The 23,986-nt window shown below is 42.0% G+C and overlaps 1 protein-coding gene and 1 long non-coding RNA gene across 9 annotated transcripts in view; one reads left to right on the forward strand and one right to left on the reverse strand.

Moving 5' to 3' along the window:
• Positions 1-23,986, forward strand: part of ADCY8 (adenylate cyclase 8) — a 176,073-nt gene that overhangs the window by 112,838 nt on the left and 39,249 nt on the right. Inside the window, exons 7-9 of one of the 2 annotated variants that reach the window (XM_074943847.1) lie at positions 363-633; positions 9,155-9,352; positions 16,694-16,794. In XM_074943847.1, the coding sequence (XP_074799948.1) occupies positions 363-633; positions 9,155-9,352; positions 16,694-16,794 (570 nt within the window). The remainder of the gene's footprint in view (positions 1-362; positions 634-9,154; positions 9,353-16,693; positions 16,795-23,986) is intronic. The other variant, XM_074943848.1, reaches the window with a different exon arrangement.
• The window catches only part of LOC141982099 (uncharacterized), a 49,995-nt gene continuing 42,721 nt past the window's right edge, over positions 16,713-23,986 (reverse strand). For 3 of the 7 annotated variants that reach the window (XR_012637962.1, XR_012637958.1, XR_012637961.1), the window contains one exon: positions 16,715-16,787. This is a non-coding gene — a long non-coding RNA (uncharacterized LOC141982099). Of the gene's footprint in view, positions 16,788-23,986 lie in introns of all 7 variants that reach the window. The other 4 variants (XR_012637959.1, XR_012637960.1, XR_012637957.1 and 1 more) reach the window with 4 other exon arrangements.

The following is a 23,986-nucleotide window of genomic DNA, read 5'->3' on the forward strand; positions in this document are numbered from 1 at the left end:
GGGCTCCCGAGTGAGACCTCAATCCAAATAATTAATAATAGTAATAATAATAATATAGGCAGATCCCTACACCTGCATGGAATCCCATGGAAGTGAATGGGGCTCCATGCTGGTGCCAGTGTTTGACCTTGGGCTCCCACTGCAGAACTGGAGCCTGTGTTTATAAAGAAATTTGGGGATCATGAGTGATTACACAGCACCTCTAAAATGTAACCATTTATAATGTTTAATTATTGTAAAATCATATGTAGTACCAAAAAGAGCATTTATCTATAATGTTAAATAATGATGTAAAGCTCTTGATAGTCCTTCCTGTCAAAATATGCAATCAGCATTTAGTACCACTTGTGTCATACACGCAGGAGGATCCACATCTCCAAAGCCACTCTGGACTGCCTGAATGGGGATTATAAAGTTGAAGAAGGACATGGTAAAGAAAGAAACGAATTCTTAAGGAAACATAACATTGAGACCTATTTAATAAAACAGCCCGAGGAGAGTCTGTTGACTTTGCCTGAAGACATTGTGAAAGAATCTGTCAGCATCTCAGACAGGAGAAACAGTGGGGCAACATTTACAGAAGGATCATGGAGCCCTGAACTCCCATTTGATAACATAGTGGGAAAACAGAACGTAAGTCAAACTTTCCTTAATGTCATCAACTATGAAAGCATGCTTGAATGCATCTCAATAATGAAAGCCTCAGAGGAAACAAATTCATCTTTAACCTTTTCTCTAACATGTACTGCAACTGTAGATGATTAAACAAATCACCTCAGGACAGAATTAACCTATATATCAGAATCGGGGAAATGCCAAGGTTTCATGACGGGAAGGGGCAGGGGTTGGGTTTTTTTGGTCCAACTAAAATTAAATACTATGCAGCTGAGTTTTAATTGAACCAAACCTCAAAGCAGTTAATTAAATGTAAAACCAATGTCCTTAAATGACACGAGTTGGGCAAGTCACCATGTGTAATGTCTATTTAACCAACGCACTATATTTTCAGTGCACTGCTGTATTCATTGTCAAAGTCAAGACAAGTAGGTGTATGTTGTGTGGGATATGCAAACATAGCGATGCATGAGTCCAAGTAAAGATATTTGGACTAATACGCACCTTGTGGTAACAGTATCACTATTCTTCACATTCGTTCTTTATTAGCTTAAAAAAAGTCCTGGACGTAATTATGGTTCCCTGACAGGGGGTTACTGGAAGCTTGACTAGCTAAGCAGAAGTAGGGAGCAATAACATGAAAGAAATGTCTCTCTAGATTGCTCTCAATCAGACCCTTTTCAAAAGCATTTTATGTAAGTTGTACACATTCTGGGGATCCAGTAATTTTTCACAGTCCTAAAATCAGTTATGAAACCTGTCTGCTTAAAACGAATTAAAGATGAAAAGGTTAAAATGCCCTAAGGCACCACTCTTTCTACTGCATTTGAAAGATTGATGAGTCATAGTGAAACAAGATCAGTTTGAGTTGCTTTCCATTGGTATGTGAGAGATCTATAATGACATATTTTCTTTCTTTTGCTGCATGTATTTAGTCCTAGTTGGCTGAAACGTCTGTAGAACTTAAAGCTTTATTGTGTGAAGATCTTGCTTCGTCAACTGTCTCTTGCCTAGAGTGATAAACCCTCACAAGTGATCAATTCTTTGTGAAAAGTCTTTGTCCTCTCAGACTAAAATGGTGCATGGTACAGTTTGCGGTTACATAAAACATACGTTTTATATGGGTATTTGCTTATCTGCATGTACAACTCCTTTCAGCTCTCACATCATTTTGTCAGCTTATATCCCTATTTTCATTCCATTGGGAATGAAAGAGTGCATGCGTGTTGCTAAAATTAACTTCTCTCAACATTCTCCCTTTCTTTGTTCTTTCCCTTTCCGATTTCTATAGGCCAAAAAAAAAAAATGTTGCAGATTGGGCTATTCTCCCATTGTCCATATTCTCAACTGTACCTTATCATGGTGCTAACAATGAAGAAAAAGAGCTATTGTTTTATACCATTGTTGACCTCCTTCCACCTAACAAGCCCGTAAAAAATCTATGAAAATGACTGAAAGGTGTATCAATGCACGTATCTTCAAAGGGATTTGCACCTTATGGCAACAAAACGAATCTAAATCAACAGAGGATGGCTTCTCCCTATTTTGATTGACTATTATTTATCCCAGTATTAAAAACATAAATCATTTTTACTATATAACAATTAATTAGCTGGGTAGATGCTCTAATTAGCCAATCACTGCATGCATGACTCAATTGTGTAATTTTCAATGGTAAAGTCAATATAGTGTGCATTATTGTTCATTAATAGTGGGCTGCAACGAATATAATCTTAGAAATCAGATGGCATCTTTGAATTATGCTAGTAATTTGTATCTTTCTCCAAGGGCTGGTCAGCCTTGGACAGATTAAGCATTTAATAATGTTAATTATCAGCAGAAAGATCAATTGTAGCAGAGGAGGTTAGAGATGCAAGAAGCAGCTGTTCGACAGCGAAGCACTGGATCTGCTTTAGTATTTGCCAGTTCCTTTCAAATGTCCTCACTAAAAAATTATCAGTTACAACAAGATTTGGGTAACTCAACTCATCTGGTACCTGTGGCTTAATTCTAGGTCTTGCCGAGTCTATTTCAATCTGACAGATTAGAGTCTCTTCTGATTTCTCTCCTCCAAGCCCCAATTCATCACATTTCAAATTCTTTTCCCTAATTTATTTTGGACTGGTAGCCTATGAGAGTGGCGGGGAGTGGAGGTATGAGATTTGATTTAGAGGCCAAATAAGCCGTCTACACATCACACACATGTAGAAAAGCTAAAGTTACCAGGCTTGTGACTTAGGTTTGATAGTGAATTACGCCGAGGTTGTGAGTGGCCATAATGAAATTCAGTCCACGTCCAATATTCCTGGACTGTATAGCTAGTGGAATGGAGCTATTAGCATGGCTGGGCCCTTCTGTAAAGCACAGACAGTCTCCAATCCCTGTGGTATATGGATAGTTGGTGGAATTGGATTCTCTGTCTGTGCTTTACAGAAGTTGAAACCAAGGGCAGAATATGGCCCCTGATGTTACTCTGAAGAAATTTGACACAGATGGGATGCAGTTACAGACATGCTAATCTGACAGCTTTGTGGTGAATGCACATATTCTAGTGATTGTTTTGGTGACTGTTACCAATGCAGACATCTAATAAACAATGTATAAAGAATTCCATTGATTTTAGAGAAGTATGAACAACTGTTGTAAAGATCAGGAGTCAAACATAAAAGGGCAGGGGGTCATAAAGTGCAGGAGACGTAGATTCAATTCCTAGTGTCAACCTCTTATTTTGATGCCAAAAGCCCCTATGAAATAGTTTTACAGGATTGAATAGACAATGGAAACCTGTCTTTTGTTATTTTAACCATCCTGTAGTGTTTAACAAAAAATCATATCCCTGCTATAGCACTCCACTGTAAAAAAGAAACTTACAGAAAGGATATTGCTCTCTATTCAATTTTATTACTTTTAGAATAATTTCTATAGAATTCTGTTTCATGCTTATGCAGTTCTGTAGGACTTTGACATAGAGCATCTTTAGCTGCTTCCATATCTTTGTAAATCTGGCCCTTGGACTAGGAATATATGATGACAAAATGGAGCAGAGGGAATACTTCCTATTTTTTTCAAAAATGTGTGTATTTTTATTTTGAAAACTAACTTTTTAAAATTTGACCTCTCAGATTCCTGTACTTCAATATATTTCTGCACCCTCTGCTTTCAGTTTATCTTATTTTATGTCTGTTTTTGCCCTCTCACGCTTTTTGGTCTTTTCACTTTGAAGTCCAGATTCTGCCCTGTGGCGTCAATGTTAGCTCATCTAGTGGTGGCACTTGAACCTGAGAGCTTGTGCCTGTGTCATACGCTACAAGACCCAAGCAATTAACCCATGTTCCAAAAGGAAACATTCAGCTCAGTGAATGGGAATTCGAATGCACCATCTTTTTTAGCGAATGGCAGTATGAGTAGCCTGTCTACATTTGCATTGCATCATACTGAAAACACAACCCTTAAGGTCCGCCAGAGTGTCATTTCTTCTGGCTAATAAATCAGGAGGCAAAACAAAACTCTGTTGGCACCACAATCAGTTGTCTAAGATTCCACTTGGCCAAGTTTTATATTCCGAATAACTAAGTTGACTCTGGATCTTTTTTGTTTACACAACAAAACCAATCCCAATTCCACACTAATTGGATATAGATAATATTGTAATTAGATTTAGTACTGAATTACAGTTCAGCTGGAATATGTTGAATCAAAAGTATTTAAACCTACCCCCTGAAACTCACTCAGTGTTTTTTCTTGTATTTTTTCAGTTACAAAAAAATAAGGAACCCTGGGTTAATAGGAAGTATTCTTCTACTTCTTCCAACATTATTTGGGCCTAAACCCATATTCCCTGTCTATGCAAAACTACCACAGGCATCACTGGGAGATGACAAGTAATGGGCCTGTCTCACGCAACTCTTTTATATCAAAGTACAAGCCTCTTGAGTTGAGATAACCCAAACAGTTGAAGTAATATGATTGCAAGGTGTTAACATGCTAAGGCCCAAAACCTAGTCACAATGAAGTCAATGGAAATTTTGCTGTTGGTTTCAACACGATAAGGATTCGCAGCTGAAGCATTAAACAACACTGGGAAATACATTGTACTGTCAAACTGGAAAAGTTTTGTGTGAAAAACAAATTATAACAACTTCACTTGGGTGGCGGTAATAGGCATGAGAAAAATTGGAAACCATGTGCTGAACTGCATTATTCATGCCTTTTGATCCGCCTCACTAGATCTCTGTTTACTAATCCTCGCCCCCCCTTGGAACATACTTGTAATTCCAAATCTCTTGACAACATCAAACAATGCCTATTTTAAACCTATCAACTTACTGGATAAATGTTTCCTCCTTTCCCTTAATATTACACTGGTCTGAGGTACAGGATGGGCACCAGGGAGAGATCCTCAGCTGATGTAAATTGTCAAGACAATGTACTCCAACTGATCTGCCCCATGGGATGAAATCCTGGTTCCATTGAAATCAATGGCAAAACTCCCAGGACTTTAACAGGGCTAGGATTTCACCCCGGACTAATGCAGGGGTAAGGTTAGATATACTGTGGTCCTGCAGGGTAACACATGGGAGCTTTGTGTGGTTAGAAAGGGGATATTGCCCTATTTTCCCATGGGATATACAGCACTTGCATCTCACCCTGGAAGGGCTAGTGATATCTGCATGGATGATCTCACTTAACTCATTCTTAGAGTTTTCTAAAAATGTATTCATTATTACTTTCCTCTTCAGTACAGCTGGACTCGTGATATTAAAGGAGCTTGGTTTTACAGGCAGAGGGAAGTGAAATATCGTTCCCATGCAGTATTTCAAATCTCTCTGAAACATTTCTAAAGTTGTTGTTTTTTTTGTAAAACATCTTCATCTGTGTTGGAGTAGAACCTTGTACACTGGTTCCCTGATTCTGAATGGAGTCTTAAGGTGCTACTGTAGTGTAAATGCTGATGATCATGATATATAGAATACGTCATTGCATGATATAAAGGTTTCAGTACTGTTCATTTGGGAGGTTAGGCCTAACTCCTGAGTACAATGGCTATCCCCAAACTCAGGTCACTAAAACCTTTAGAGCACACCGTTGCATGCATGCACATTTGTGCATCTGACAGACAGACACAGAACTGTTGCCTTTAAAAAAAAAAGACATTTGCCAACCGTTAACCACACTCATATCATGGACACTAGTTTTTCCCTAGACTTAGAAGAATAAATAAATGTGATAACTCTACGGTAGGGCATCTGTTGGCAAACGTGGAACTGTTTTGTTTTGACCACTGTATATACAATGCTTTCTCTGCCAGTAGGGGTGTGACTGAAAGCACTGTGTCTTGTCTTTCAATGTCACTCACTAATATTGAAAAACAAATCATTAGGTCCAGATTCTGCCACCCTCACTAATATTCAGTAGTACTTTACTCTGCAAATAGCCCTGTTGGTTTCAATGGGATTACTCGAGGAATAAGAACTACTCTGGATGAATAAGGGTGGCGGCATCTGGCCCTCAGTAGTTATATGGATCACGAGTATTTGTTCCATATAGCTGCTGACCAGACAGCATCATAGGCTTGGTGGGGAAGCAAGTATTCCACATTGGTTCCCCTAGCAAATGCAGAACAAAGCATGGGATGTGCTGGCACAAGTGGATTAGAGCACATACCTTGGTCAATGACACACAGATAACCTTTTATTACTTGATTTTTATTGCTCATTAGGGAGAAGCTGTTTGTGTCAGTGTCTTTGTTTGTGTGAGAGAGAAAGATGGACATATTACATCGTGTTCAGCTGGGATTTGCCCTTCTTTTTCCCGGAGAAATATGGATTGTTTCAATCCGCTTCCCTCCTTGTCCCACTGCAAATTGCATTGTGGCCCCTGTCATGATTAGGTGGCATATTTAGGCACCAGTAGTTCTAAACCAATTAGTTAATATACGCAGCAACAAAGCAGCATGATTCTTCACTTCACATTAAGCCAAATTACTTTAGTCACCTGCTGAGGTGAGGTGAGATAATTTGCCCCAAGTAATCAAGAGTTACCCTGCTAAAACATCAGGCACTTGTCTCCTTCTGCTTCCAGCAGAGCTGGACTTAATTCTGAAGAGACCAAAACACTTCAGCCTCTGAAGTGATCCTTTTCTTATAGAGACCAAGCACGGCTTCAAGCCTCCATCCCTGTAACAGAATATCCATAATAGCTTCGCCACAGATCCCAAGTTTAAATTAACTCCTTCAAGTCTGGAGAATGACTAATATACCTCTAAGGAAAGGATGTTATTAGGTGTGATCCACAACACATTGCAATCACATTTTCTAATGTTCCTAAAATCTCAAATCTCATGATCCAGGGCTTCTCCCAATCACCTGTAGGGATCAGAAAGGACCCTTATTTTTTTTTCTCCTTCCTCTGAAGTATCAGAGATGTCCATACCTGCAGATGGAACACTTGGCAGAGTGGGCCAGCGATTTGAGGTGGTACTGAGTATTGTCTCTCTCAGCTTGGCTGGCTGGTTCATGCTCACATGCTCCGGGTCTAACTGATTGCCATATGTGGGGATGGGAAGTTATTCCCCCAGATCAAATTGGCAGGGACGCTGGTTGTGGTTTTTTCTACAGCATGGGGCATGAATGCTAAAATCATCTGGGTATATATCACTGAAAAACTCCTTGTCACTGCTGGAGCCTCAGGCATTTGTGCACCTCGGTCCTTCCTGTTCTCTGCCTGTGGCATGCAATAGTTTAAGCCCCAGAGGGCTATAATACTTTGATCTAATTCTGGTTGATAGGGTTGGTCTGGGGATGGCTAGCTGGAGTTTATTGGCCTGTGATTTACAAGAGGTCAGATTAGACGTTCTGGTGGTACCTTCTGGCATGAAACTCTGACTCTAGAAAGATTCCTAATGACTTCACTGGAATCTGCCCTTAATGCATACATCTTAACTTTTGCATACCAGCGATAAGATGGGGACCTAGATATGTCTGAAAGCTTTTATGGTAATGTTTAATTGATTTCCCTTTCTGAAAATTTGGTAGTACTGCCTTTTTTGTGACTAAGTAAAAGGGCTTCTCACAACACTTAAAGGGTGAAATCCAGCCATATTGAAGTCAAGAGCAAAATCCCCATCAACGTCAATATTGGAAGGGATTTGAGCCATAGTGTGTTAAGCACTTTTGGCTTTCTGTGTTCTAAAGTTTCTCTTCTAATTATGCAGTGTAAGAGAGCAATTTACTATTCAGGATTATTTGATCCTTGGCCTCTCTACCAGGACTTCAAATAAGGTTGCCACTTCAGCTGTATTTTGTGGTGGTAATTAGGCTAAAACCACTCTCATTTCTTATGTGCTATTCAACATTTATCAGAAGGTAGTAGCATAAGATCGTTTCTGTCCATGCTCTGAATTTGGACCAGGGAAAGACTCCATATTCCATTATCTGCATGGAGTCTCCTAATCAATAAAAATTGCCTTATGGGTTCAAACCACTGGTCCATCTAGACCAGTATTATGTCTGCTGCAGCGGGCAGTACCAGATACATCAGAGGAGCCCTGCAACAGGCAGCTGTGAATTAACCTGCCCACAAGGAACATTTCTTCCTAACCCCTAATAATTAGAGGTTGTCTTGTACCCTAAAGTTTGAGAGTTTATATCCCTTCTACTCACTAGCATTTTTTTAAACATTGGGATTATAGCAGACAATAATGTTTAAGTTTTCCCATTCAATCTGCTGTCTTTGTGGTTTGCATAATGAATTGCTACACTGGGTTGAGTTACTCCTTCATGGAATTAAATTCTACATCTGTTCTCAAAGTTGAACACCACTCTTACTATCTCCACCATCTGTCCTTTTCGAAACTTCACAGAAATCACTTGCGTCATCAGTGATGGAAAAGGACAATTAAAATGATCTACAAAAAAACTACCACAGTTACGACCATGAAAAGTGATGTATATGAATGATGTTAACCAATATGGCATAACTGTGATCTACATATGCTGGTTGGAACATGCCAATGTAGAGAAGCTCACTGTCTGTTTGAAAGCATATGAACAGGCACATGGTGAGGCAGACAGGGACGTTTCTCCTTCTTTCTCCTCCCCTCCAAACTATCTGTTCCCTGACTATACACATCCAGTAACTTCACTGTCTTTTCTCCTTTACATATTTTCTGTGAATTCTTTTCTAATTTGCTGAGACAGACCACTGAATTCAGTCCCCTGTTTCCTTGGTGTGGGTTCCCTCCACTATCCTCTAAGAATTTCACAAATAATGCAGCGGCAAAATCTGGAAACATTATTACAATGATATAGTTCAGTGGAACCACAAACATAAAGGCCCCTACAAAACGTGACACGAAAGCAGCCAGCTACTATACTGTATGTGTTTAGTGGAACAGACGTTGTTTTAAACTTCTGTAGGTTTCATTGAATGAATTGCATGAAATGCTGTTATGGTTTGCAATGCAACATAATCTAAAACATTGCATTTTTAACCCAAGGGGACCAGCAGGTTTATTCTGTTTGCATGTGCTTTCCCCTAGACTCTGGCTGCCCTAACAAGAAATTCAATAAATCTGCTTCCAAACCATCTTGCACAAGCTTTGCATGTCCAGTCTGGGCCCGAGGAAATTAACAAGCGAATAGAGCACACCATCGACTTACGGAGTGGCGATAAATTGAGAAGAGAGCATATCAAGCCTTTCTCACTGATGTTTAAAGACTCCAGCCTGGAGCATAAGGTAGCTGGGTCTTGATAGCTGCATTTTTCCAATTCAAATTGTCTTAAATGTCCACTGAATTAGAGACAACAGCTCTAGGTTCTAGCTTTGTTTTGTTTTGTTTTGTTTTTTAGAAGACACGATTGAACCGAAGGTCATTCTACTCCTTGATTAGTCAGTTCCAAAGCTGGCAAATCCCTACTAGTGAGCCAAGGGCTGCTTTTGAAGAAAAGTGAAAGCTGTTTGCCAGCTTTTTAATTGGATGATGAGTCAAAGCAGAGCTTACTTTTTAAAATGAGGCTGCTTGGGCACAAAAATCGGGAGCAAGCATGTCAATAAAATGATGCTTCTCCTTAGGAAAATAAAAAAAAAAAAAGAGGATAGATAGTATAGAAATCTATTCCCCCTTTTTGGTGACACAATCCCACCCGAAATCCCAGTCAATTGCTATTTTTTATTTTGAGTCAAAACCACTCTATCAAATCTTTGTTTTAGTCCCGAAATTAAAGAAACATTCTACTTCTGAGGGATAAATATTGTTTTCTCATGTTGCTCCTGAGCTGCAGTATGATCCCACCCGAATCTTGTCTCTTGTCTGCATTCAAAAGCACATATATATTTCAGTTTGAAAGTGGGGGGGGGGATGGAAAAGCGAGCTCGTCCAGTGTTTCTTGCAAGCTAATTATGTTGGTTCTTTTCATTGATTTCAAATGACTTCATCAACCCAGAGAATAACAAAGTGCTCAGTGTCAGCAGTGATAGTCTTATGGTCGGGTATATGCCTAATTGGAGAAGGGGGAGGGAGAGAAACAGCATGGAAGTTGCACGCTTGAAGAGTCTTGCTGTCCATCAGTGCTTTAACATCTGTTGAGCAACAGCTCAAGGTACATTCGCTCAACTCATGTAGGCAGATCCTCAACTGGTGTAAATTGTCATAGCTCCATTGACTTCCACAGAATTATAACAATTGACACCAGCTAGGGGTCTGTCCCATAGACATCTGCGAGCAATTTGAGTCTGATCCCACATTCTTGACTCAGGCAATACTCTGATTACAGACCTTGCTCTCATTAAGTAGGAACTTCTCCTCCTGAAACCCTTGCTGTCATTGAATCGTACATTACTTTGCAAAAGACCCCACTGAAGAAAAGAGGACTGACTATTCAAGAAGTTACTACTCAATACGAGCAAAGCCTCAATCTGGCCCAAAGTAAATAGGAATTTTCCAGAATCAAGTCCTGTGTTAGGGGCATTGTTTTGTTAAAGCTGCCTGCCAGCTCAGACTCCACAATTAGCAATGACAGGAAAATTCCAGATGGAAAATTTGGGATCTAATTTAAATTCGGTTTAAGCAGGGCAAGAAAAAACCCACCCGTCACATCTCATAAGTCAGATTTCAAATATTAACAAGGTGTTAAATTATATCTAAATGACAGAAAGGTGTCTGTCAAAAAGTCAGCATTTGTTAGTGGTTGCAACACCTGTTGCTCTCAGTATGGTACCTCAGAGAGCACAGTGCCATAACTGTTGGTAAATTATGACTTTTTTAATGATAACCATTGTATATCTGCATTTCTAGTCCCATGCAGAACCAGCAGGCATAGAATATGAAAAAATGAAGAACTTCTTTTAAAAGTGAACTGGAATAGTTTCAACTTTCTGAATCCGCTTTTTTCAAGTATTGGGTAGAAGTAGATTCAGATAGATTATTTTATCTGATCTGGTTTGTTCAGAGCTAATAATTAGAGGAAAACCAAGTTCTCATAGCTATTCATCTTGCTAAGATGCAGTCTAACTATGCCATCACAAGCTAGACAGTGAGTTCTTGAGGGCCTGGGACTGCTTCGTCGTACATGTGTGCAAAGTGCCATGCACACCAATTGTGCTACTCAAAATAATACATCTAGTAAGTATTCATGGGGCCAGTAGGCTAATGAAAGGCAAATCATCATGTACATTTGATTACTAATATAGTGGAACTACCTTATATTGACATGCAGGAAATGTTTGTTCCTCCCAGTTTTGCCTGTGCAATGATTGCAGGGTTAGCACCACTTAGTGATGTTATACAAGGTAATATCTGCAGAGAATAGCTACCATTTCTAGAAAGGCGGCCCCTAATTATTTTCTTGATTGTCTCTATACTATCATTTAACACTAATTGTTTTCCTCTTGTTTTATCAGGTTAAAATTTGAGTCGGACCAGACTATTTCAAAACATTTTCTCGCTAAGCTCTCATTGTCCCCGGTCCTTGCCTTTCACTCCAGAATCAGACTTTTTCCCCAGTTCTTAACACTTCTCTGCTGTCTGCCATGACCTTCTACATCAGCTCCTCTAGTTGCTCTCTGCAGTGCTTCTGAGTAAATGAACTGGCACACGTTTATTGGCCTTCCCCTCTCACTCTGCAGTTCCCCCATGCCTGATTGATTTAGTTTGCTCCCTGTCGCCTTCAGTTTAGTGCGGTGGCTGCCACAAGACAGCAGCGGCTCAGAAATAAAAATATTTCCAAAATGTTTCCAGTTTCTTTTTTTTGAAACTTTGTGTCCGTACCTTCAGCCTGGTGCTTTTACACAGCACCGACTTCTCCCGAATAAACCCCTCTCTTTTGTTGTCCATGCATTTCTCCCTAGAGAGTGCATATATTAAATGTGTACAATAGATTCACTAGCATTAACCCACTGGCAATAATAAAGCATCATACTTGCTAGCCATGGTCATTCTGGACAGAGAGTCAATGGCTTATATCTCAGATCAATTGACAAGCAAGTACATATAAAAAATGCCCTCCGACTGTATAGGCAATAGGACTGTGCACCACTTATGTCCCATTGAAGGCTTATTTTTGGTAGTTTGAGTGGGACTTAAAGGGAGCATTGAACTTACATTGCATCTCTGCTCAGGAGCTGGGATTTCATCCATTACAAAATCACTGCAGTTAGTGTAATTACAGCAGGGTTAATTTGGAGCTTTGATTTGTTAAAAAGGACATAAAAGGCAAAGTATCAATTTCATGAATCCACCTGCTTTGTGTAAATGGCACAATTTGTTGTGACGTAGCACAATTCCTATCTATTTATAACAGTTTAGGCCTTTATGATTACTTCCAGTGGCAGATTCCCAATTCCTCTGTTGTTCTCCTCTACTGTTGCATGAAAGTAGATTCCACAGACACGGCAAGCATAGTTATATCAGAAAATAGGATACCACCATGAAAGGAAAGATAAAATGCACAGTGAACTCCACCAGGATTCATTGTGTTAGGAGGGATTCATGCAAGATCCCAAATAGTGTGTTTTTAAAATTATATCACCAAATGGACCAGTCATTGCTAATTCATATGTCACATATTAGCGCTTGATATCTCACTGGACTTTCATTATAATTCACTCCCAGTTTCACTTGAAGCTATTTTCACAAACAGGATAGTGGCAAATGGGCAAAATCAAAAGAGACACAGCTAAAGAATCCTTGAAGCTTTAGCATCGGACTGTGGAAGATGCTGACAGCCTTCTAATGGCTCACAAAGGTTCTCAGCTATCGCTTGGGATGATTCCCCTCTAAATAGGGATTGGATGCTGCGAGCAAGTGGTCAGAGAGTGGTGGGGAATGAGCAAAGCTGTTTGGGGCCTGCTATGCTACGCACAGTGCCGGATGGGAGCCCAGGGAAGAATTGTGCCTCTCTGAGCCACAGTGACTTCCTGGCATTCCTCCTGGAGCAGGGTTGAGCCTCGAGGCTCAGTCCAGCCCCTAATGACTTCAAAGCACTCAGAAATATTAACAACAAGTCCTTCTCAAGGCACAATTATGCCACATACGCCTTTATCCTTTCAACATCAATTTAAATACAGCAGGAAATGCTGTATTTGTATTGCAGTAAATTAATTCTCTATAATTTCCCTAACCAATCATTTTCATTTCATAATAAATTGTAAAAACTTAAAATTAACTTTCCTTGGTTATTTTGTGCAGTGCATCGGCCCAGTCCTGTACAGTTTAGGCAGGCAAAACCCTTTCTTTCTTCAGTGATAGTTTTACCTGAATCAGGAGTGTGGAACTGGGTATTTCACATGTTACTAGAAAGAAAATGGGGTTTATATTTGAGAGGAGACAAGTTTTGTGTTTACGAAGAGCAGCTGAATTTAATATGCCAGTTCTCTTTTGTACTATCCTTATGTCATTGTTGCTGATAGCTCAGTGACTCAGGTAGTATGTGGAGACAACTCTAACTAAGCTCACACCCATGGCTTCAAAGATTGACATCCATCTCGAAAAGCGAGTAGGAAGCATCCCCTGGTGAGTGTGGTGAGGCACTAGCAATCAATTTCTGCAAAGTTTAAGCCTTCTTTAAAAAAAGAAAAAGAAAAAAGAAAACATGAATGGATGAAGTGGTGTTTTCTTGCAAACGCAAGTAAACAGATCTACTGTCTCTGCACACAGCAGCAGAGTGAAACTAGTAACCCTGTGCACAGTAGTGAAACCATCAAGAATCATGTCAATTTCACACTGCCACAGCAATGAGTAGACAAAGGAGTTATTCATGAGAGAGGGGGATCCAAAAAACAGATGCAGGCAGAGAGGTAAATGGGCATCCTTCTTCCTTGAAACAAGCAAACAGGACACTTTGGAAGAGGGAGAAGCTAAGAAGCACCTTCTCCCTTCCAAAAGCTAGATGAGATAGAGCTTTAGATTTCAGCAGATGCTCAAACAGGAAATGAAGCCCAAGGATGCAAGGATTGGGCACAGTTTTAAAGCCCATCACTCACCTCCTTCAAAAGTAGCCGAGAAGACAGAGGGTTGAGCTTTGCAACATGCTGTTACCCGGGGACCTTAGTGATGCAGCTCCCTCTCTCTTGCCACTTGCCCTGCTCATGCCCACATTTTAGTTCTGCTTCTCTGGACCTGTCGGCATCAGGGGCAGGGGGAGGAGTTTGTTTGTTTCTCACAAAATCTGAAAGGGAGATCCATATACATTTTATATTACCTTTGATTTCATTTACAGTGCTGAATATATAACTCGGCTTCCCCATCATCTGGAGAGATTAGATGAAGCAGAGAGGCATGATTCCATTGCAATAAAAGAGGAGAGAGAAAGTTTTACAGATAGGCATCTTTTTACTTTTATTCCTTAAAGGAATTTTTGTAGCACAGATAAGGCATAAATAGAGCTATGCCCGGTTTTTTGAAATTTAGGTACACGGGCCAGCTCCTCATCGGCTGTAAATCGACATTGCTCCACTGAAGTCAGCGGTGATATGCTGATTTCCACCACCTAAGGACCTAGTCCATCTGCCTACTGGTTTAACTGATTCACTTTTATTGACTGAGCCCAAAACTTGTTTCTGAAGGGACTTGCACGGCAAGGGTGATGTGGTAATCTGCGATGTCTGCTAGGATTTCCAAAATCTGTGGTTTGCAGGACTGGAAGCAAAATGCTTGGCAATAGGTAGTTTGAATTTCAAAAAAAAAAAAAAAAAGCCAAAACAGAGGAAAGCATTTGGTGGCATCTTTGCAACTCAAGGCGCCTTCAGTATAAAAGTTGGGCTGTTGGCAGAATAATATCCCCACTTGAATGCTCATGTTCATAAGTTTCTATATTACCTGTGTGTTAGTTGGAATATTGACTGTCATGACTTGAAAGGAGAACAGGATAAATGTAATACAGAGTTCAGGCCATATTCTGTTAGGCTCCTGGGAAAAGGCATAATGCTACCCCAAGTGACACATACATTACAAAGGGAGCATTAATGGTTATCCATATTATCACCCAGCGCCATTCACAAATCTCATGCACAATTTATTCTCCTGAGAGTAGGATATGTATGGGTTTGTGGAAGGGGGGGAGCTGTGTGAAGAGGAAATTACAGATTTAAAGATCATTTAGATATGAATAGAGCCCTACCAAATTCATGATCATGAAAAATGCATCACAGACTGTGAAATCTGGTCTTTTGTGTGCTTTTACCCTAGACTATACAGATTTCACGGGGGAGACCAGCGTTTCCCAAATTGGGAGCCTTGACCCAAAAGGGAGTTGCAGGGGGGTTGCAAGGTTATTTTAGGGGGTCACGGTATTGCCACCTTTACTTCTGCGCTGCCTTCAGAGCTGGGTGGCCGGAGAGCGGCGGCTTTTGTCCAGGCGCCCAGCTCTGAAGGCAGCGCCCCGCCAGCAGCAGTGCAGAAGGAAGGACGGCCTGGTGTGGTATTGTCACCCTTCCTTCTGTGCTGCTGCCTTCAGAGCTGGGCAGACAGAGTGGCAGTTGCTGACTGAGGGCCCAGCTCTGCAGGAAGCAGCGCAGAAGGAAGGGTGGCAATACCACACCAGGCCGTCCTTCCTTCTGCGCTGCTGCTGGCGGCGGCTCTGCCTTCAGAGCTGGGCTCCCGGCCAGCAGCCGCCGCTCTCCAACTGCCCAGCTCTGAAGACAGCACCGCCACCAGCCGCAGTGCAGAAGTGAGAGCAGCAGTACTGCAGCCCCCTCCCTACAATAACCTTGCAACCCCCCATAACTCCTTTTTGGGTCAGGACCCCTACAATTACAACACTGTGAAATTTCAGATTTAAATAGGTGAAATCAACTATTTTTAAAATCCCATGACCGTGAAATTGACCAAAATGGAGGTGAATTTTGTAGGGCCCTAGCTATAAAGCTATAGACTGACCTTGACATTACACTCTGTGATCCCTTCCCATCACAGAGTGGTCTCTTGCCGTGTTTTGGAGAAGTCAGAATAAGCAAGGGCAGTAGAGCTGAGGAGCGGAGGGGAGGGACTCACTTCAGCTGAAAGTTGAGTATTTTAAAAGGAAAACGTAATGACCTTTATCCTGCAAACACTTACGCACACGTGTAACTTTATGTATGTGATGCAGCCCCTGTTGACTTCGGTGCATGTCTTCCATTTCTTTTTAATAGAGTCCCCAATTAAAACCTTGTATCCAAACACTGCTGAACTATGGGGTATTAGAGATCTAGATCTGAATTTATGGCTTGGACTTCCCTGTCAGTACTATGTACCTAGGTATTTTGCATCATATTCATCCCCGTGGTACCTGTATCCTCACCCCATCTTTTGCTTTTTAATGCATGGAATTCAGACAAAAAGGCAACCATGTAAAACCACTTTGTATTATAAAGCAAAAGGGTTGGGGTTTGCTCCCATTGTGAGAGTGGTTTATTGGCTCATTCATGACATGATGATTTTCTTTCATGATGATTTTCTTTCTTTTTTAAAAACAACACCACAATATGCTGATTAATATACCAGATCCTCTTTTAAATTTCCCAGAAACTTCAAAGAATGTCACTCTTTACAAAACTGATGCATGAGCCGAAGGTTAATTCATTCTTCTATATTTTTTATTCCAGTATTCTCAAATGAGGGATGAAGTGTTCAAATCAAACTTGGTGTGTGCATTCATTGTCCTTGTATTTATCACGGCAATCCAAAGTTTACTTCCTTCTACAAGGTAAATACAAAGAGACCTCATTACAATTCTAAAAGGCATTACGGGGAAAGCACAGGATTAGGGCCAGTGTTTTCCGGCAATGAAAACAGAATAATTTCAGATTTTCAAAGCTGTATATTTTGGAAATTTTGGAAATGTAGTATATTACTACAAAAATATATTAATACAAATATCAACAAACATGAGCAATATATAATTCTTTACCGCACAAAAATCCTAAGTGCTGAGGGGTAGACCCAGGTGTGCAGGGGAGGTGAGCGGGGTAGAAGCGCTGTGAATGCTCTCGAGAGCAGGTACGAGTGCCATCCGCTCTGCTGCATGACAAGGGAGCCCGGCGCCCGGCTGCCAAGTCCCCTGCCCACCCAGGGGAAACTCCGCAGCAGTTTTGCTGAGCCCAGGCCTCTATGAGAAGAGGAGAAGGTATCAGCAAGTCTCAATAACCAGCATCTGCCCTGTGCCCTCAGGATGAGTCAGGTTTCTCCGGGCAGAAATCAGCAGTCGGAGGGCATGACCTGTGTGGCCTCCCCACCCTCTGACCAGCGATTCTGGAAATTAACTGTAATTCTAGAAATGAAGTGTCATTTCAGAAAAAAACATGGTAATAGCAACAGTTTCACAGAAAACACTGGCCCTACCCAGGACGATAATATTTCTAGAATTTCCTTCATTTATGTAACATAAATCAAGCAACTTGATTCTAAAGTTCCTAAGAAAAGTTTGGAAATATTAATGCATGGGTTTTTTTTCTTGTAACATACTTTTGTATCATGCTGTCTTCAGGACCTAACACCACTCCTGTCTTCTCATCTTGTTAGGGAGAGAATTGAAATCCACAAGGCCTGCTATGTCTGAATCATTCTATCAGTTTTAAGTGGCACATACCATTGAAATGAATGGGGAGTTTGACTTTGAAAAATTAGCATCATATGGCCTCATGTTTCTACAGATAATCTAAAAAATGCTCATTCTGAATGGGTACAATTTCTTATTAGTAAATAATTATTGGTGGGTTGGTGACTGGTTAAAAAGTGCTTTTGTTTCTGTGTTCCATCACAGCACATAAGTATGTCTTAAGTAAGTTGTGTAATTATACTTTATCAATGGTGTGATGTGATGTATAATTATCCTGTCAGGAACAGTCTTGTACTGTCAAGAACGGTAGAGTAAATGACCTAGTAGCTCTTTTCCCACTCTGATTTATCTGGGCTTCACGTAGCGCTGAGTTCTCTTAACTCCCGCTGAAGTCAACAGGAGTTGAGGGTGATCAGTAATTTGAATGACTAGGCCATCTGTATTGCATGATGGAACTTCATGTAACATAACCAAACGTGTCAGACTTTCATTTTTGTCCAGCTTCTCCTGCCATTAAATGCAGCATTTTTCTAAGCATTGTGCACCCATTTGTCTATCTACGTGCCACAGCCTTGTTGAGCATCTACTGCTCTACAATACAAAAACCCTAGGCTCTTAACTTCCCCAAAAGTCACCCGGCTGAGTCTCCTATGAGGTGAATGATGCTGCTGCTACAGAACGGGATGCACAAAGCACTCAGTTCTCAGACAGCTGCTTGTCACACAAAGGAACTTGACCACCTGTGGGATAACTTTGAAACTATAGCAACCTGATAAGCGCTAAGGACTTAAACTAACTGATTTGTGCTTTGAATAAGTATTAAAAGTGCCTGTAGCCTAGGACAAATGCTTTTTTTCATTTATCAATGAAAAATTTTAAAAACATATGATCTTAGGCATGCCTTTATATTATGGTGATGGGCACATTATAAATGTGTGTATAGTAATTTGCGTAAACTCCCACAACATTTAGAATTCTAACGGATCAAAAACACCCCTTATTTTTGATTTTATAGAAATCACAAACCCAGCCACCACTGGTTTGAAAAATGTCCCCGTCCCCCAGCCCATTTTTACCAATTTATAATCTCCAGTTTCTTATCTTCCGTTCTTTAGAAATAATCTACTCTGAGTATCATAAAGCAAGGTGGATACTGGGTACATGAGCTATTCTAGTCATGGTGGGAGTCTACTATAGACCACCGGACCAGGGGGATGAGGTGGACGAGGCTTTCTTCCGGCAACTCGCAGAAGTTACTAGATCGCACGCCCTGGTTCTCATGGGAGACTTCAATCACCCTAATATCTGCTGGGAGAGCAATACAGCAGTGCACAGACAATCCAGGAAGTTTTTGGAAAATGTAGGGGACAATTTCCTGGTGCAAGTGCTGGAGGAACCAACTAGGGGCAGAGCTCTTCTTGACCTGCTGCTCACAAACCGGGAAGAATTAGTAGGGGAAGCAAAAGTGGAGGGGAACCTGGGAGGCAGTGACCATGAGATGGTCGAGTTCAGGATCCTGACACAAGGAGGAAAGGAAAGCAGCAGAGTACGGACCCTGGACTTCAGAAAAGCAGACTTTGACTCCCTCAGGGAACTGATGGGCAAGATCCTCTGGGAGAATAACATGAGGGGGAAAGGAGTCCAGGAGAGCTGGCTGTATTTTAAAGAATCCTTATTGAGGTTACAGGGACAAACCATCCCGATGTGTAGAAAGAATAGTAAATACGGCAGGCGACCAGCTCGGCTTAACAGTGAAATCCTTGCTGATCCTAAATACAAAAAAGAAGCTTACAAGAAGTGGAAGATTGGACAAATGACCAGGGATGAGTATAAAAATATTGCTCGGGCATGCAGGAGTGAAATCAGGAAGGCCAAATCACACCTGGAGTTGCAGCTAGCAAGAGATGTTAAGAGTAACAAGAAGGGTTTCTTCAGGTATGTTAGCAACAAGAAGAAAGTCAAGGAAAGTGTGGGCCCCTTACTGAATGAGGGAGGCAACCTAGTGACAGAGGATGTGGAAAAAGCTAATGTACTCAATGCTTTTTTTGCCTCTGTCTTCACGAACAAGGTCATCTCCCAGACTACTGCACTGGGCAGCACAGCATGGGGAGGAGGTGACCAGCCCTCTGTGGAGAAAGAAGTGGTTCGGGACTATTTAGAAAAGCTGGACGTGCACAAGTCCATGGGGCCAGATGCGTTGCATCCAAGAGTGCTAAAGGAGTTGGCGGATGTGATTGCAGAGCCATTGACCATTATCTTTGAAAACTCATGGCGATCGGGGGAAGTCCCGGACAACTGGCAAAAGGCTAATGTAGTGCCCATCTTTAAAAAAGGGAAGAAGGAGGATCCTGGGAACTACAGGCCAGTCAGCCTCACCTCAGTCCCTGGAAAAATCATGGAGCAGGTCCTCAAGGAATCAATTCTGAAGCACTTAGAGGAGAGGAAAGTGATCAGGAAGAGTCAGCATGGATTCACCAAGGGCAAGTCATGCCTGACTAATCTAATTGCCTTCTAAGACAAGATAACTGGTTCTGTGGATGAAGGGAAAGCCGTGGACGTGTTGTTCCTTGACTTTAGCAAAGCTTTTGACACTGTTTCCCACAATATTCTTGCCAGCAAGTTAAAGAAGTATGGGCTGGATGAATGAACTATAAGGTGGATAGAAAGCTGGCTAGATTGTTGGGCTCAACGGGTAGTGATCAATGGCTCCATGTCTAGTTGGCAGCCGGTATCAAGCGGAGTGCCCCAAGGGTCAGTCCTGGGGCCGGTTTTGTTCAATATCTTCATAAATGATCTGGAGGATGGTGTGGATTACACCCTCAGCAAGTTTGCAGATGACACTAAACTGGGAGGAGTGGTAGATACGCTGGAGAGTAGGGATAGGAGACAGAGCGCCCTAGACAAATTAGAGGATTGGGCCAAAAGAAATCTGATGAGGTTCAACAAGGACAAGTGCAGAGTCCTGCACTTAGGACGGAAGAATCTAGTGCACTACTACAGACTAGGGACCGAATGGCTAGGCAGCAGTTCTGCAGAAAAGGACCTAGGGGTTACAGTGGACGAGAAGCTGGATATGAGTCAAGAGTGTGCCCTTGTTGCCAAGAATGCCAATGGCATTTTGGGATGTATAAGTAGGGGCATTGCCAGCAGATCGAGGGACATGATTGTTCCCCTCTATTCGACACTGGTGAGGCCTCATCTGGAGTAGTGTGTCCAGTTTTGGGCCCCACACTACAAGAAGGATGTGGAAAAATTGGAAAGAGTCCAGCGGAGGGCAGCAAAAATGATTAGGGGACTGGAACACATGAGTTATGAGGAGAGGCTGAGGGAACTGGGGATGTTTAGTCTACGGAAGAGAAGAATGAGGGGGGATTTGATAGCTGCTTTCAACTACCTGAAAGGGGGTTCCAAAGAGGATGGCTCTAGACTGTTCTCAGTGGTAGCAAATGACAGAACGAGGAGTAATGGTCTCAAGTTGCAGTGGGGGAGATTTAGGTTGGATATTAGGAAAAACGTTTTCACTAGGAGGGTGGTGAAGCACTGGAATGTGTTACCTAGGGAGGTGGTGGAATCTCCTTCCTTAGAAGTTTTTAAGGTCAGGCTTGACAAAGCCCTGCCTTGGATGATTTAATTGGGGATCATCCCTGCTTTGAGCAGGGGGTTGGACTAGATGACCTCCTGAGGTCCCTTCCAACCCTGATATTCTATGATTCTGTGATTCTACACGCTGAGGCTCAGTGCACCTGTGAATGTAACGGGGCGTTTCCCAGCTCTGACATTTAGCTTGTTGGCGCTTCTGATGTACTGCATTGCTGCCAATGGTATTGCAAGATCTGTTCGTGTTTTTTAAAGTCCTTCTTCTTCCAGTACATTAATCTACCATGTCTAGAGTGCTTGACTTTCTTGTGGTTGCTTGTATGCAATAGGATTGATGCAGCTTGCTTATGGAACCTACTTTTCATTGGAGTTTTTTGCTCCTTTATCACTTCTGTCACAGTAACAAAATACGATGTGCTCTCTAGTTGTATGGATTCCTTTCTGCTAATACTCACAGCCCCACCCAGTGTCATATGTGACATATCCATCTTCACTGCAGCTCTTTTGCTTTCCCTCTGGTTTCTCTTCCTCAGTTCCGTGCTACAGGGCAAGTTTCTGCTCTCAGGAGTTGAAAGATCACTCTCCAAGTTAATGACGACAAACATTTACCTACCACTTTTTCTTGTTGGTAAAGTCCATATATTTTGTTTTGAAAACAAAACCTCGTTCTTTACAAAGCATACAAATAATAATACTCTTTGCTAAATAATCACGTACAACCCTGCAATACCAAATAGGTCTGTTAGAGCAAGAGAGAGGAAAACATTTAGGTGAGGAAACTGATGTAGGCGTTGTATTTCTAGCACGGCATTTCAGCCCACGCTGAATTTTAAGCATGTGAGTAATCCCATCGTGTTCAGCAAAGCACTTCATGTTTTTGACTTCAGCGGGATTTAGGCACATGCTTAAGTGGTATGTTGAATAGGGAATAGGATCGCACGCATGCTTAAGGTTAAGTAACTAGTGAAATGTATTGCTGAGCTGGACCTCTGGTGAATTATTGGAAACAAGTGAAGGGAAGCATTATTGAAATGATAATGAGAAAGACTTTACTCAGCAGCTTTACTAACACTCTCAGATATGCTGTATGCACTCATGACAAAGAAGGAAACTCTTTGTTCCATTCTCATATCTGGTGTGTACAGAACCACTGGCAATCACTTCGGCACCCTCTTGTGGCAAAACTGGATGACAGAGCAAGCCTGCCTCAGTTTCCCTCCTCTGCTGGACCCCTGGCTATCTCACCCCCTTATTGGTCCTTCCTCATGACCTCAGCCTTCTGCCTGGGTCATTGGTAGTCCTTTCCCCTTTCAGGGTGCTGAAAAGTACAATATCTCAGGAGACCAGTTGCCCTAGATGGGGGAGTATAGTCCCTGGCCTCTTTGAATGTACCTGTTTGCTCAAGGCCTTCATGAACCTTCCTGTTGGGTTAGTAGGGGGACCCAGGCCCATCCACCCTCTGGGTTCCAAGCCAGGAACTCTGTATAGGGTGGTTGGTGCCAATTTCTCCCAACCCTTTACAGTTTCCCTGCCCTGCTTCCTACCATGCTCCTCCTACTGGCCATTCCTCTGGTTCACAACCTATGGTCCTCTTCTCCAGAGGATTTCCTGTATGGCTTCTCCCTGGTCCTCTCAGCTATTCCACTGGGCGAAACTCCAGATCATCCTTATGGTTTCCCTCCTGAAAGCAGGAGTCCCCCACCCCCATTCTCTTTCTGGAGCTGGAGTTGTGGTTTAGGTGAATAATAACTCCCTCCTTTGGACAGGAGTTCCCTCCGCCTGCTTCCTGGGGCTGTGCTTGTGGTTTAGGCCAGCTGCACAGCTTTAGCTTGGAGGTCTCAGCAAGCCAGTCCCTGTTTCTTAGGAGCAGCAAGTTCTTGAGAGTGTGTGTGTTTGTTTGCTTGCTGGCTTGTTTTCCATTTGTTTTTCAGTTTGCAAAGTCTGGTAGGAAGCCAAGCCTTAGATTACAGCTGAACCTTGATTAAGGGGCGGGGCTTCCTTAGGCATCAGGCCTATAAAGGCAGCTAACTGGCCATCAAGCAGCACAGGAGCCAGCAAACTGAGCTGAAAACAGGGAAGTTTGGGGGAGCGTGGGTGTGGTGTGGTGTGGTGTGGTGTGGGTGGCTTTTTTTCCTTCTTTTTGACAGGAGTTAAGTAGGGAAGGTTATGAGAGATACAAAGACCCAATGAATGGAAGAGACAATGAAGATGACTGGATGTGGAAGCTGCGGGATGAATATTCTGGAGCAGATACCTGAAAGGTGTTTCATTTCTATGATATGCTGCCTGATAGATCTCATGGAAGAGAAGACCCGAGGTTTGGAGGTGAAGCTAGAAATTCTGGTTGAATTTAGAAGGGGATTTGAGTGAATGATGGAGGGAAGGAGAAAGGAGGCTGAGGAGAAAACTCAAGACTTGCAGATGCAAGCTGGACAAGAGTATTGTGAGGGTAGATGTCTGTCAGCAACTGAGTCATGGGCCATTTTGCCCAGTGGTTGGAGCAAGAGCCTACCAGTTGGAATCCAGATGGGGAGGATGCAGCCAAGTGTCATAGCTGGGAGTCAGAGACAAAAGCCTAATCTGAAGGGTTAACTGGAATCAGAGTTGGAAGGTGTAGCAGAAGTTTTAGATGGGCGTCAGAAACCAAATCTGAAGCCAAAGGGTTAACTGGACTTGCAGTAAGAAGGTGGAATTGAGGGTCTGAGTCAGAGCTCCGGCAGGAGCTGGGACAGGCTGGAGCAGG

The sequence above is a fragment of the Natator depressus genome, chromosome 2, assembly GCF_965152275.1.
Source record: "Natator depressus isolate rNatDep1 chromosome 2, rNatDep2.hap1, whole genome shotgun sequence".
Lineage (NCBI taxonomy): Eukaryota > Metazoa > Chordata > Testudines > Cheloniidae > Natator > Natator depressus.